The sequence below is a fragment of the Mytilus edulis genome, chromosome 3 (assembly GCF_963676685.1).
Source record: "Mytilus edulis chromosome 3, xbMytEdul2.2, whole genome shotgun sequence".
In the NCBI taxonomy this organism is placed as follows: Eukaryota; Metazoa; Mollusca; class Bivalvia; order Mytilida; family Mytilidae; genus Mytilus; species Mytilus edulis.
In genome coordinates this window covers 9336700-9353331 of record NC_092346.1, presented here as the reverse complement: position 1 = coordinate 9353331, position 16632 = coordinate 9336700, and the positions used below count along the sequence as shown (strand labels likewise).

At 33.2% G+C, this 16632-nt stretch overlaps 1 protein-coding gene across 1 annotated transcript; it reads left to right on the top strand.

Moving 5' to 3' along the window:
* Window positions 1–3872: 3872 nt before the first annotated feature.
* On the top strand, window positions 3873–5612 carry LOC139515020 (E3 ubiquitin-protein ligase TRIM45-like). Its single transcript, XM_071304579.1, has one exon. It carries the CDS (start codon window positions 3873–3875, stop codon window positions 5610–5612), a length of 1740 nt encoding a protein of 579 aa, XP_071160680.1.
* Window positions 5613–16632: the final 11020 nt, after the last annotated feature.

The following is a 16632-nucleotide window of genomic DNA, read 5'->3' as shown; positions in this document are numbered from 1 at the left end:
GACAAGGCAAACGACAACAACGTGATACAAATACAAGACCGCAAAATTTTTTTGCAGTAGTATAAAAACAGCAAAATTTCCTTAAAATTACTAGGAGAAGCAACCCAGCAACAGGTTGTGTGATTTGTCTGAAAATTTTATTGATGGATATAAACCTGATGAACATGTTTACCCCATGTCAAAATATGAGCCAACAACTGCATTTACCCCCTATGTTCTATTTTTGGCCACGGTGGCCATGTTGGTTGGCAGGCGGAATCGTTGTACACATTTTATAGAGTAGTTACACCAATGATGATTGTGGCCAAGTTTGGTTAAATATGTCTATATAGAGGAGAAGATTTTGGTAAAAGATGACAAAAACTTTCAGGCAGATAGATCTAAACCTGATGAACATTTTAATCCAATGTAAAATTTTACTCTTAATGCTTTAGTTTCAGAAATACAAGCCAAAAACTGCATTTACCCCCTTTGTTCTATTTTTAGCTATGGTGGCCATTTATCCCACTGGTTTCAGAGAAAATTTTTGGAAAAGTAAACGGACGACGGACGCCAAGCGATGAGAAAGCTCACTTGACCTCTCAGGTGAGCTAACAATGACAACCATTTTTAAAGGTTGATTTTCCTAGAAGATGATGTCTGCTGTTTATTGACACGTTTCTCACTAGGGAAAAGTGTTTTGTTTGTTCCCCTTTTCAGAAAGGTTTGGGGAAATAAAAAATAGCCATATAAAACGATGTATATAAGGAAAAAGGAAGAGCAAAAAAAATCTCTACAAGTACTGTCAATCAAATATTATAAGTGGAATAAAACTCCCAACAGATTTGCCTAGGAGTATAATACATGTGTGTATTAGACTATCAGTAACTAATATCTTTTACTGGAAAGTCGTCCGTGTGAGAAAAATGTAACCTCAGGATGATAGATTTATCACAGGATATAAACAAAAGGACATGTCTGAGTAGTAATATCCTGTTTTACAAAGTGGTCCTCAAATTTTCACTTATTGTTCCCTGTTTGTATATTGTATATAAAAGATTATTTTATTGATAGGACTGGTATCAGGTTTTCAAATGATACTGTACTGTAAATACTTGAACAATCATGTCCGATGGTATTTTCCAGTTATAATGAGGACAAAAAGTCAAAATTTCTAGACTTAGATCTACATGATGGCATTATCAAATTCTCTTCAGAGGGGACCAATTCCAATGCTCTGTCAGATGTGTGAGGAATCTAATGAAATCAAATGGGAATGTATACAGTGTGACTTTCTCGTGTGTACAAATTTTCAAAAACTTCACAAGAAAGTGAAATCTACAGACCTTCATACCAGCATAGGCATAAAGGACATTTGTACAAGAAGTCAATGATCAACCAGACATAAATAATATTCCATGTAGTGTTCATAAAGGACAAAACTGTTGCCTGTTTTGCCAGACATGTGAAGAAGTGATCTGCGCTTTATGTATTCTTAAAACTCATGACAAACATAAAATGACAAAATTAGATGAAGGATAGAAGGATACATTGAAAGCTATCAAAAATTTTCATTCTGAAGTTGAAGAAACCATTTAATAAACCGAGAAGGTATTATCTAGACTGGATTTAAAGGAATCATCTTAAATATCAAAATATGAAACAGAGAGGCCAAAAATTCTGAAACGGGAAAGAGTTTTAAAGAATGAAGTTGAAAAGCATACACATAATCTTTTGACTAAACATGATCACTGAAGGGATCTTCTAATGACATCAGTTCAGAATAACAAAAACAGGTCGGAGAAGATAAAAAAAGATTTAGAAAATCGAAAAGAGAGTTCAAGTTATTCCCTTAGTCGGAACAATGCAAATAAAGGAGGTGGTTTGTGTCTATAGGAAAGTTAATAAAGCAGACATATGGAAAGGTTTTTCCTTTTTGAATGAATAATAGGAAATAAAGGGTATAGTCCGTTTAACTTCTTTATCTTTGAAGATAGGCATTCTTGATAATTCATCAACATTTGACTATTAATTTAATTTTTTGTCTACTAGTTTACTTTTTACATTTTAACATTGTGACTTTGACAGTAGTATACCGCTGTTCGAAACTCATAAATCGATAGAGAAAAAACCAAATCCTTGTTACAAACTAAAACTGAGGGAAACGCATCAAATATAAGAGGAGAACAACGACACAACAGAAACACAACATTAAAATGTAACACACACATAAACGAACTATAATATAACAATGGCCATTTTCCTAACTTGGTACAGGACATTTCAAGAAAAAATGGTTGGTTGAACCAGGATTTGTGGCATGCCAAATCTCCCGCTTGTATGGCAATGTTAAATAGAACATTAAAATTACAACATTACATGACAAGACTACAATATAAATAAATGAGAGAACATATAGGACAAAAAACACACGAATAATAGCGAACAAAAGGTACTAGTTTTAAAATTGAATACGCCAGACGTGCGTTTCGTCCACACAAGACTAAGTAATGACCCTCGGATGAAAAAAGTTCGAAAGCCAAAACCAGTACAAAATTTAAGAGCGCTGAGGACCAAAAGTTCCAAAATAGTGTGCCCAATACGGCCAGGGTTGTCTGCCTGGGATAAGAACATCCTTATTATTTAGAATAATTCATACTTTTGCAAACAGTAAATTTCTTTAAAAAAAATGACTGTATAATAGATATACATGATGAAACAGACACATTACATAAAACAATCCATACAGCACATAAAAATATACAGCCGAGTTAGCCAAAGCCTCAACGCACAAAGTGACATCACATTTGAAATTCTAAAAAAAAACATACAAAGTGACGACACATTTTAATTTGTAAAAATATTTCCCAAAAATAAGATAGAATTAGGATTGATTTAAGTATGTTAAAATTAGATTTGTTTCACTGATATTCCATTTATCAATAATAATGAAAATTACAATACTTATTAATATGAAATTGTGGTAGTAATTAGATAATTAATTGTATTATCTAGCTATGTCGGTGTTTCTTCTGAATCAAACTGTTAACCAAATATATCGTATAGATTTCGTTGAACCAAACTTAAAATCTAATAAATAAAGGGGGTGATTGATTGTCTTTACCATAACACACGAATATAACAGAGAAGATTTGTCTCATTAGCAGTCATACTACATCGTCTTATTCATATATAAGTGCTGTTAATGTCTGTTTCGTTGTTTCATCAGTCTTTTGATAGAACTTGACCAATGAAGGGATTTTCTAAAGAAAATATTTTCATAAGAAATCAGTGCAAGATGAAGAAAAAAGATCACAGAAGATCAAAACAGATTTAGTAAATCGCAGAGAGAGAGAAAGAATCTCAGTAAAAGATACAATTGAAATCTTCAATTTATCCAAAAAGGAAAGAAATCGATTGTTTGTATGGATCACTAGTCTTTTAACACTACCACCGTTTACATGAGGTTGTGTAAAGGGCAACCAGGTACAACGTGTATACTAGTAGCTGTAAATTCCGATGAAAATTATCAAAAGGTTACTACATCCATTCAAGCTGCATTTGTCTTCACGTAAATTTACAACTGCAAAATTTGTAAAAATAAATACACCACGAAAATAGTATGTAGTAACAAAAGAGGTAATGACTGTCTAAACAGTATCCCCTCAAATTTGAATTCATTGTCATCGATCTGTTAGTATGTTATAGGTATAAAAGATTAATCTATTTAAATGCATTGTATCAGGTTTTTAAATCACCATTAGTGATATATAACATAAACACAAAGTATATTATATAATGACGATGTTACTATTAATAGTCTTGAATAATTATGTGAGATAGTATTTCCCAGGTATAATGTGAACAACATGTTCTAAACGTAGATTCACATGATGGCATTATCAAATTCTCTACAGAGTGGACAAGTTCCTATGCTCTGCCAGATGTGTGAGGAATCTAATGAGATCAAATGGAAATGTTTACAGTGTGACTTTCTCTTGTGTACAAAATGTCAACAACTTCATCAGAAGGTGAAATCTACCGACCAGCATATAATTATAGACATTAAAGACATAACTACATATCAACACGACGTCAATGATCAACCAGACATAATTAATACTCCATGTAGTGTTCATAATGGACAAAACTGTTGCCAGTTTTGCAAGACATGTGAGGAAATTATCTGTTCTTTATGTTTTCTTCAAGCCCATAACACCCACGACATGATAGGATTAGCTAAAGAGTATGAGTTGACATTGGAAGCTGTCAATAACTTTCGTACGGAAGTGGAAGAAAACATTTTACAAATTGAGAAAGGATTATCTAAACTCGATATTAGGAAAACCTCTGAAGAATCATTATATGAATCAGAGAAGCAGAAAATTCTGAACAGGGAAAGAACTTTAAAGAATGAAATTGAAATGCATACACAGAATCTTTTGATGAAACTTGATCACCGGAGGGAGTATTTTAAGAAATCAGTACAAAATGAAGAAAATAGATCAAAGAAGTTAAAAAAAGATTTAGAAATTCGGAGAGAGAGCCTAGATCACACCCTAAAACAAAACAATGCAACTGAAGTTTTCAACATATTCAAACAGGAAAGAGAATTAAGAGCAGACAGTAAACAGAGAATAGCACCAGTGAACACTAGGATTAAGGGATTGCCACAATATGTACCAGGAAAACAACAAATTTTGATGTCACAACACGGAGTATTGACTGAGCTTGGAGATAAGGAACAGTACAAATTTAAATTCCAAGTGCTACAGCAGTTTAAAACTAAATTCATAGTTGTAGAAAATTTAGTTTGCTGTGAAGATGGAACTATGTGGATAAACAACAGTGTGACTAATAAATTACGGAAGATACAACTAAAGAAAGGATCAGAACCGGTACAGATCCTTAAGAAACTAAAAGCATTTGCATTTAGCATGGCTTTATTACCGACAGGGGATTTACTGATATCTTCAAAGACAGATGCTCTTCAAATACTTTCTAAAGCTACTGGAGAAATTAAACGGTCTATATTCAGCTTTGCACCTCTTCTTACCTTAGCTGTTCATGTAACCAAAGCTAACCAAATCATAGTAGGGGTTAGAGAAAATGGAGAACCATTTCCAGCCAATGGTCCTAGACAGGTCATTGTGTTGGATATGATTGGAAGGAAAGAAAAGGTGTACCATTTAGACAATAATGGGCAATCTATCTTTACAGCTGCTGCAAGAATAACTTCAGACAATGACAATAACTGTTATGTTCTAGATCGTCTCAATGCAGACTACGAAGGTAGAATAGTTGCATTAAATAAAACCAATGGAATAAGATGGGTATATAGTGATCAACACATCAACAAACAACGAACATTCACGCCTAAAGATTTAATTGCTACAAAATCAGACAATATTATAGTTGCAGATAGTACCAATAACATAATTCATATCATTGACACTTATTATGGACAGTGTTTGTATTACCTGTACACTAAGGATCAGTTAGGTATTCAGTTACCGTTCTCTTTAGAATTTGACAATACAGGAACATTATACATAGGGTGTGGTATATACAACAATGAATCTAATGAGGCCAAACTATATACAGTTCAGGTTTCAGGATTCGGCATATGGTGATTGTAGTAATTTGTGTATTCAAAATGAAATCATTTAATAATTATAGAAGTTGACATTCACATGAAAACTTCAGTTTATTCATTACTTGAAAACTTAATTACATTGACATTACAGGTGTATGCAGTCTGTGCCAAACTGCTTTAGCGTAACGGTTTATCGGAGTGAAAAAGAAATTTGATCTTTTCTACTATATATTCTAATAAAAAATATAAAAACTTCTCTCTGACCGTACGATTAAATTGTGTGACATTTTGTCGGTCAGACAGAATTTTGGATACACAGGGTATATGGTAAATCGCTTTACTGTAGTTCATACAAATACAAGATCAAAACTGACAAAGTCAAAATATATACCATTCATTTCACTGGATTCTGTTTTTGATTATTCCCAAGCACAAGCTTAAGCTTGTAACTAAAACATGAATACAAATTCATAATTTACTTACAATATTATCATATACTATTTTTATACATATATTAATACATTTTTGTTTGGTTTATTTTAAAGCCACAACTGAACAACTATCTTATAAAGTGTCATTTGAATCAACTTAAAAACTTTGGGCAAGTCTGTGATTGACGTATCGTATAATTGTTTTGTTAAAGACCATGAATTGACCTTTAGATCATTATTCTTCTGTTATAACTGGTTGGTGTACATCTTCATTCACATAATAAAATATTTTCACACCAATAATGTTATCAGAATGTAAAACGGATCTATATATTTTGCATTAATAGATTGAATCAACAGAATTTAAACAATATTTGAAGCTTACAAATCAGTTATGAAGACAGATCAAGATCAATTGTAAATCTCAAGAAAATAAAAAGAACCTTTAAAAATAGCATGGCTGTGTATGTTTATAAAGTAAGCATTTCTTGTTATATTACGTGAGGGTACCCAAATTGCACCTATTTTGACTGTACTACTTACGTTTATTTATGCTCCAGGCAAAAGTTTCCTTTATTTGTTTATTTTGTAGATGTATCAATATGCACTATATCGTCCCACCAATTAAATTTTTAATCCTTCATATCGAATCATTGAAACGATCAATGATTCTAAAATGAGGAGTAATCAAATTGCATTCATGCTTATCAAAAAAATTACAGATCTTTTGTTTACTTTCCTCGAATATAATGTTCAATTGGATATTAGTCCATGCTAACTCTTCATGTTTTAAGAAGTGGATGCTTGTAATATAATTTATTTGCTTATTTTAAAAAGATCACATTTTACTTTTTCAGTAAACACTTCATCTGTAGATAGATACTGTGAACGTTTTGTGTATATCTAAATATATTTACCTATGTTGAAAGATAGTATCAAATCATAAAAATACAAATTGTTTTGTCTGTAGGAAAACTGCTTATTTTGCTAAATAGGTACAATTTGGGTACCCTGACGTTATGCATCCTCAGCAATGACAACCATGACTCACAGAAACAAAATGTAATGCATGAAAGATATATTAAAAAGCAAAATTTATGAAATTGCTATTTTGGAAATAACATCTACACGACACTGGCCGAAAATTTCATAAAAATTTCTAGCTGCACACGCACCAATAATATCAACATGATCAAAATCATTTCATATCTAATGGATTGACAGATAACAATAGTGGACATGCTGACTATGATTGATTGTCTGTTGAAAGTCTAAAAAAAACCATTCCATAACATTAACATTATTTCATGATCCAGGTCTAGGAGGTCAATTTCTAATAAAGCCTATGGAACAAACCTATATACCGTACAATCATTTGATACACCGAATATAGTGGGTTTCACCAATTAGAGACCAGAAGCGTAAAGAAGCAACAAGAAGCGTCAAGAAAAATAATTTATCGACAAGAAGTGACAAGAAGACTCAAAAAATATGTTTTCTTGTCGCTAAATAGTCTTATTGTCGCTAATTAGTGAGACCGAATATAGTTGACCTATTGCATGAATGTTGTTTCGCATATTGATTTTTTGCATTTAGTCTTATTTTTTTAGCCATATCTTTGTCGGTTTATTTCCGACTTTATAAGTTTAAATGCCCCTTTGGTATCTTTCATCTCTCTTTCATAGCATCCAAAAAAGAAACCAAATTGTGAATACCTAATATTGAGGTCAGGGTCAATTGTATGATAATTAACTGGTCATATATACCAGGGTTGAGTTCAATATCGTAGCAGCTACGTCGCGGCTACTTCGCTGCTATCCGTATCTATGTAGCAGCTAGTATATACTACACATTTAATAGTCAAAATCTACGTAGCACTATGTAGCAGCTACGATATTGAACGCGACCCAGATATTTACGCCAGACGTTTGTTTGTTTAAAAATGACTCATCGGTGACGTTCGAATCACAAAAAGTTAAAGAAGCCAAATGACGGACATTTAAACCTTGCGAGGAACTCATATGCCAAATAAATTTATTCAATAACTAATAAAAGTAAGAAATTCCCATTAAAAAAAGCTATGCTTTTTAAACAGTCGCTTTACCATGAACATTATGTCAAGGGCAATGAACATATAGTAGATGGAAACTGAGTAGCATAAGACATCTGTATACACATTATGAAACGTCCATGTATTCTGAACTATAAAGCTTCATACAAATAATTTACACTGCTGTTGAAAATAATCCGTATGTTGCGCATTTTGCGAATTGTTGATGGCAAGACAAAAAGCTTCCAAAAGTAACATCATTAGACAAGCTATATCTATATTACTTGTATTTAAAAGTCAATTCTGTTGACAATAACCTATACATTTATGATGAATTCACACACCAAACACGGACCCTATTTTCACTGAGTAGATTATTTTATGTTTGTTTTAATTGTAGTACTTATCTGATGAGTCTGGCCATTGTATACAGATTGAATTGTTCCTTTGTTGCGCTATGACACAACTGTCAGAAGGGAGTGGTTTTTTTTAGGGGGGTAAAAAACATATTTAAGACCCTTAAACATCCTTTTTCTAAAAAAATATCTGCTGAATGTCTTAAGTTCACACTTGTATACTTCAACTTCAAATCAGTCCTATACTCCATGTCCTCAAACTGGAAAAAAGGAACACCTGAAAATGGTTAAAATTCTATTTTTATTTTTCTCCCTACACCAATATCATATCCATAAAAAAAAGTCTTTTTTGTGTTCTTAAGATGTTTTTTGTATCAATGCTCAGTATGAGACTTCATCGTGTAGTTCTAGAAATGTGACAGAAATATTCGAAACAAAAGACTGTGTGCTTGTATCATCCATATGTGTTGTGAAGTAGTTCATTAAACACTGATAACTAATACAAAATTGTGTACACATTATAATTTATACACAACATATATATAAACCACAAATTCACATGCTGCAATGACTCACATGATTAGGCCTAATTCTATACTGAAAACCTCTATCAAGGTCTTAGATATAGAAAGATGTGGAATGAGTGCCTATGAGACAACTCTCCATCCAAGTCACAATTTATAAAAGTAAACCATTATAGGTCTTACCACACATATCACACAAATTTAACACAACCAATGATCAAGGAAATTGAGTCATGAAAGATGGATGTGTACAATGTATAGTGATTGTATAAAACACATGAAGTTGACCGCTGTAACTTGAACTGAGCATTAGTTGCAATTTTGAAAACTTGTTTATCAATGACAGTATAAAAGAGGTAAATGTAAAATGACACCGGCATGACAGTAAGTTGAGAAGTTGAGTAAATTGTATGAGCATGTATGAGGCATGCAGCTAATGTAACATTAATATTTGGAATTAAACTTCAACATGTTCAACAAAAAAGAATATTATTTTAACAAAGAATATGATATACTCCCTTAAAATAAATAGCTACCTCATAAATGTCACAATTCAACATTGTTTAGATTTTGTTTGATATGTTTGTTTACTTTTTTTTTGGGGGGGGGGGGAGGGAAGGTGGGGATGGTGTTGGTTTAGTCATTTTGAACTCTCTAATATAAGACAATAACAATCAAAACCAAGGAGTAAACAAAGACTCACAAAACCAAAGGACATTTACATCAACAATAATAATTAAGAAAAAACACGAACTCGTCTGAAGAATCAAAAAATGAAACAGAGAGACAAAAAGTTCTGAAACAGGACAGAGATTTAAAAAATGAAGTTGAAAAGCATACACAGAATCTTTTGACTGGTCTTGATAAACAAAGGGAATGCCTTAAGAAATCATTGCACGCTGAAGGAATCCAAACACAGAAGATAAAAAAAGATTTCGAAAATCGTAGAGAGATCATTTAACACTAAGTTTATGGGATAACCACAATATGTACCAGGAAAAAAACAACTTTTGATATCACAGCATGGACAATTGTTTGAGCTTGGAGATATTCACCAGAAAAAATTTGAATTTCAAGCACTACAGCAATTTAAAACTAATTTAACAATAATTGTAGAAAATTTAGTCTGCTGTGAAGATGGAACACTTTGGATAAACCATTTTTTTGCTGAAACATTACAGAAGATACAACTAAACAAAGGATCAGTACCGGTATAGGTCATTATGAAACTCAAAGCAAATTCCTTTAACATGGCTTTATTACCGACAGGGGATTTACTGATATCTTTAAAGGAACCTGTTCTGCAAATACTTTCACATACAACTGGAGAAATAAAAGTCAGCATACAGCTTTTCACCTCTACAAACCATAGCTGTTCATATAACCAAAGCTAACCAAATCATAGTAGGGGTAAGAGAAAGAGGAGAACCATTTCCAGTCAAGGGTCCTAGACATGTCATTGCAATGGATATAAATGGAAGGAGAGAAAAAAGTGTACCATGTAGACAATAACAGGAGATCTATCTTTACAGTTCCTGCAAGAATAACTTCAGACAATGACAATAACTTTTATGTTTTAGATCGTCTCATTGCAGATTTTCTTGGAAGGATAGTGGCATTAAACAAAACCAAAGGAATGAAATGGGTATATAATAGTCATCAACGTATCAACAAAAAACAAACATTCAAGCCTACAGATTTAGTGGCTACAAAATCAGACAATATTATAGTAACATATTCTGGCAATCACCTGATTCATATCCTATACACTTCAGGATAGTGCATTCATTACCTGAACACTAAAGATCAGTTAGGTATTGAGTTATCATACTCTGTAGACATAGACAATAAAGGTACATTGTACATAGGATGTAGTAGATACAAAAGTGAACCTGACGAGGCCAAAATATATACAGTTCAGGATTCAGGATTCTGAAACTGTGATTTTGGTAATTCATCTATATCAAAAATAAAACAATGCTGAAAACAGAGGCTGACATTCGCATGGACACTTAAAGACAGTATATTCACTAATTGCACATTAAGTTACCTTACACTGTAGACACTGACATTACAGGTATATAACATAGAGTCTTACTGTAACATGTGCAGTACATACAAATACAGAATCAAAACGGACAAAGTTGATATATATACCATTTTTGTGTCTGGATTTTGATTACTCACTTGTATTCATGTTTTACTTACAATATTAATTATTATACACCAAGCTTTATAATTATAAATTTTTGTTAGGTTTATTTTAAAGCCACAACTAAACAACTATCAAAGATAGAACTTATAAAGTGTCATTTAAATCTAAGAAAAAAATTCAAAGACTTTGGGCAAGTCTGTGATTGACTTATTGTAAACTTATTTTTAAAGACCTTGAATTGACATTTAGATCTTTATTCTTTTGTTATATCATGTTGATGTAAATTTTATATCTCCCTTTTCTTAGAAATCTGAATTGTTATTTAGGAATTGCTACATACCAATAATGTTATCAGAAATTAAAATGGATCTGAATATTTTGCATTTAAAGAGAGGCGAAAGATCACAGAGGGACATTCAAACTCAAAGATAAGAAATAAATTGAAAAAGCCAGGGTAAAAAAGGAACAGACAAACAGACAAACAATAGTACAAACGATACAACATAGAAAACTAAAGACTAAGCAACACGAACCCCACCAAGAGGAGGTAAACTCATATGCTCCAGAGGAGTAAGCAGATTCTGCTTTACGTGTGGCACTCGTCATGTTTCTCTTGTTATAACAAACCCGGTAACTAGTCTAATTTGGTAGTTCACATTCGTGAAAAGGGTACGGGATTGTAGTTACGACAGAGGGAACATATTTGATATCATCTGTGTAACGAGTATTCCATAACGGTCAACCAACTCGTGATACGAAGGGATGATTTCAACATCGCCATTTGGAACTTTTTGTTAAAACAACAACCCTCTATCAAGCAAAATCATGATAGGAAATACAAGCCTGGAAATATCGTATCAATTGGGAAATATATACTCCGTATGCAGGCGCTTCTGGAATGTTGCTACATAAAAATGGAAAGTTCACAATTGGGAAGCTGAAATCATCTCTTTTGTCGTAAAGTTTTGTTTTCAATCGACCCTCATTGTCAATTTCTAGATGTAAGTCAAGATGCGAGTCAGACTTAATTGTATTTGCTGTATCTTTTATCTCTAGTTCTATGGGATAGACGCGTTCAGTTATCTAGTGAGAGAACATCAATTAGACAGCGGAAAGTAAAGTTAAAAGATATTGCTAACTTCTTATCTTTCTTCCTTGAGAAGATCCTGTATGGCGTTAGCCTCAAAAGAATAAAGGAACAAATCGGCAAGAAGAGGGGCACAATTTGTTTCCATAGGAATGCCGATAGTTTGTTGAAAAACACGTCCTCCAAATGTAACACATATGTTATCAATCAAGAAGTAGAATTTATCCCTCCCTAATTCAAGATACCTGTATCTACGTTGGCCATTCTTTTTTATGAAACAAAGCAATACCAATTCTTTCAATTTGTCAATAGTCAAATAAGTTAAGGGGCCTCAGTGTCCGAGTGTTCTAAGTAGTTACTACTGTAATCACTACTGTAATCACTAGCCAGTCAACACTGAGGTTGTGAGTTCGAACCCCGCTCGTGCGGTTGCACTCGACTCCAATCTTAATTGACTAGGATTGTCAGTTTTCCCATCGAAGGTCGGTGGTATTCTACGGTCATTTTGGCTTCTACCACCAATAAAAACTGGCCGCCACGAAATAGCCTAAATGCGGTGCTTAAAAGTGGCGTTAAAACACCAAAAATCAATCAATCAATAAATTAGTTAATACTATTGCAAGATGAGAGAATCTTAGATTGTATGTACTCTAAAAGGTATTTTGAATTTTTTAGGATCCATATCTGATTCACGCCGCCTCTAGAATTGGCAGTTTCACAAAACTTTGCAGCCCGTTTTGATTGCTGATAAAATTGATTTCAGTAAGAGACCCATTCAGTTTCTTAATTCTGATTTGTATTAACCGCATTAATTCATTCAGAAAGAGTATCTACGTCTTCTTTTTTGCGTTTTGTCCATTGTGTGGCATGATCCTCGCCTGAATCCATCGGTATTTTGAAATTGTGTTTCCAATCGATGGATTTCGGTTCACGCTTACGATATTTTGGACCTTTGGATAACACATTTCGCAGTGAAGTGTCATTGACAATGTTGACGTTACTAGTAATAACGTGGGCAGCCGGATTATAATTATGAGTTGGGAACTAGCACCGGTGCAATCAGGAGGTTTAGACTTGAAGTCGTCTATATTGAGATCCTGCAAAACGTGTTTGTAATTAAAAAAATAGTCGCAATTGGTTTGGCATAGGTTTAAGAAATGGTTAGTAGACTGATCTTTAAAATAGTCAGGAATTTTCGATTAATCAAATTTATCATGAATGATATTGTACAGGGGTTGACGCCATTTGTTTGCAAAGAAGTTTAAGAAAAGTTCTTTTCTCTTTTTTCTCTTTTTAATGCGAACTGGTTTGAAAGTCTGTGACTTGCAATATCCGAAATGATAGCTGTAATTTGCATTGGTTTAAATGATGGTTTAAAACAGTGGTTTCCAAACATAATTTGAACAGCGAACGAAGTTTTGAAATGAGTAATGAATAAAGTTTCGTGCGAATGTGATGAATACCTACCGGCTTTTGTATAAATGACAGCAAGATAGAGTTATTGATGTAGAATGACGATGGCCATAACTGCGTCTACGTCAAGGAGTTGAGTTCACACTCACCGAACTTCATGAAGGACTAGATAGAATACCTATACCATCATATGGTTTCGCAGTTCCCAATTGTCGAGTCACGTAGTCCTCATTTTTTTCGTCTACGGAGAGGCGTTGTAAGATGAGGATTGTTAGTCCTGTGGTATATTTTTTTCGATAATGCGAAATTACATAGAAACAATTTAATGGTCAGGGTTATTTAAATGCTCGTTAAAAATGTCGCTTGCATTGTGGTTGAAGTCTGATCAAGACAAAATCTTACAAAAAATGAACAGGACTGTGTGCGTCTACAAAGTAATAAATAAGTTTAGAATGGAAAAAAGTTTCTTTTGCTATGCATGCATCTCGGGACATGAACTTCAGGAACAAAATGTTATGCATGAGAAATGTATTAAAAAGCAATATCTTTGAAATGGTTATTTCAGATTTAACATCTCCATACTACTGGCAAATAATTTCATTAAAATCATTTCATATCATATGGAATTATAGATAACAAAAGCGCACACGCTGAAATGTCTCGCCTGCTTTACTGACTAAGCTTATTTTTTTGTTGTTGAAACTCTAAACCTGAAATAACTACAAAAATTCCCGAAACTTAACATTTATTAAGGATCCATGACAATGAGATCAAGTTCTAATAATCCCTGCAAGACAGACCTATACAATCATTCGATACATCAAATATAATTGACCTATTGCGTGTATGTTGTTTTGTATACTGATGCTTGTTTTTTGGTCCTTTTATATTTTGGCCTTGGCGTAGTCAGTTTTTTTCTCTCTCGAATTTATTAGTTTAAATGCCCCTTAGGTATCTTTCGTCTCTCTTTAAACGCATCCAAGAAACAGACCAAACCATGAATATCTAAAATTGGTGTCCGGGTCAATTGCACTATATCTGACGGACATATAAATCTATCTTGCAAGGAACCCATATACTAAATATAGTTTTCCCTTTTACTTACTCTTATTATACATTATAAGTGAGAAGACTTGAAACTGGTATTTGTTGCTTCTCTGCTAAGCACGCTGCATACAAGAGTAAGAACAGACACTGATCTGCTCTGAGTCAGAATAGTATGTCTAGGTAGAGTGACTTATTTTGCAGGAAGATAAGTCACTCTACCTAGACATACTATTCTGACTCAGAGCAGGAAGATAAGTCAGTCTACCTAGACATACTATTCTGACTCAGAGCAGATCAGTGTCTGCTCTTACTCTTGTATACGTTGTCAACTAGCATTTTAAATACTAGTAATTCTGCTCATGGTGTCGGTCTACTACAAACCAGGGTCTATTTTCATAATACATCAGCATGTACTAATTCTGAATATACATTTAATTTGCCACGACACGTTAATCAGCCATCCATTCTCCTTCGTCATGACCTCCACTAAACAATGGACTAAGTATCACCAAGACAGTAACTGGTGGATTGCATAGACAAATAACTGGTTCAAGGATATAAAGCCTTCTGTTGTGGTGTTCTGTAAGTAAATAAACTCATCATAGATACCAGGATTGAGATTTTGTATTTGCGCCAGACGCGTGTTTCGTCTTGTGAAAATTAACCATCAGTGGAGAAATATTTTCTCCAGGTTATCGTAATATACTGTGATTGTATATTCTTTAAATTCAGTTCATAAATTAGATGCAACTGATACAATGATCATTCTGTGTCAGTTGACAGTCATCCATCAATGGGAGTAACATTTCCAAACACATGTTAAACCAGCAAGAACTCCCATTGTTTTCCTCTAAAATGACCAACTAGATTTTGTAGGGCAGACAAAGTATACATATCAAAATGATGTCTTTACTCAGAAAAAAAACCAAACTCAGAGTTTTCAACCTTTTCACTAGCATGATGTTTTTTTTAAATTGGGATTAGAGAGAAGTTTATGAGAAAATTGAAAAAAAACTGTAACTTAGTGTAGAAGATACTATCTTGAAGAAGTTGATGAAATGATTTTACTAAATTCTATTTCTGGAAATAGTTTAACATGTTTAATACGCCAGACTCGCGTTAAAAATTCCATAATAATGAACAACTTCAACAAGTATGCAATGTTTCTATGACTGCATTATTAAGTACTTGGTGGGGATAATACATGTTTGAAAGTGTTTTTTTTTAAATAGTTATAAATACTTGGTAGAAATTAAACATAGTTCTTTTACTCAGGCATGGAACGTTAAACTATAGACCTCAGATTTTCAAATTGTTAATCATGTATAACTATAATGCGTTAATAAGTAATTGGTAGTTGGTAGGAATAAAATATGTTCAATAATATTTTCAAAAATAGTTTACCAAGCAATGGAAAATAGAAGCTCCTATTATAGACCTCAGGGTTCCAGTTTCATAGCAATTGGAACTAATTTATTTAGTCATAATGTTTATCCTAATGTAAATTCAACATTCGTTTGTTTTGTTCACGCATCGCTGTCAATATGATGGAATTCGATGTAATTTTCATACAAGTTAGAGGTTTAGCTGGCTTTATAACCAGGTTCAATCCACCATTTTCTACAAAAGAAAATGCTTGTACCAAGTCAGGAACATGACAGTTGTTATAAAATTCGTTTGATGTGTTGAGCTTTTGAATTTGCCATTTGATTAGGAATAAACTCATCATAGATACCAGGACTAAATTTGTATCTACACCAGACGCGCGTTTCGTCTACAAATGACTCATCAGTGACGCTCGAATCCCAAAAAAATCTAAATGCAAAAATAAAGGACGAAGTTGAAGAGCATTGAGGACCAAAATTCCTAAAAGTTTTGCCAAATACAACTTTCCGTTTTGAATTTTCCTCGGGGTTTAGCATTTTTGTGATTTTACTTTTTAAAGAAATACAAGGGGTTCAATTGTGTCAATGGACACGTACTGGGGTAATTTT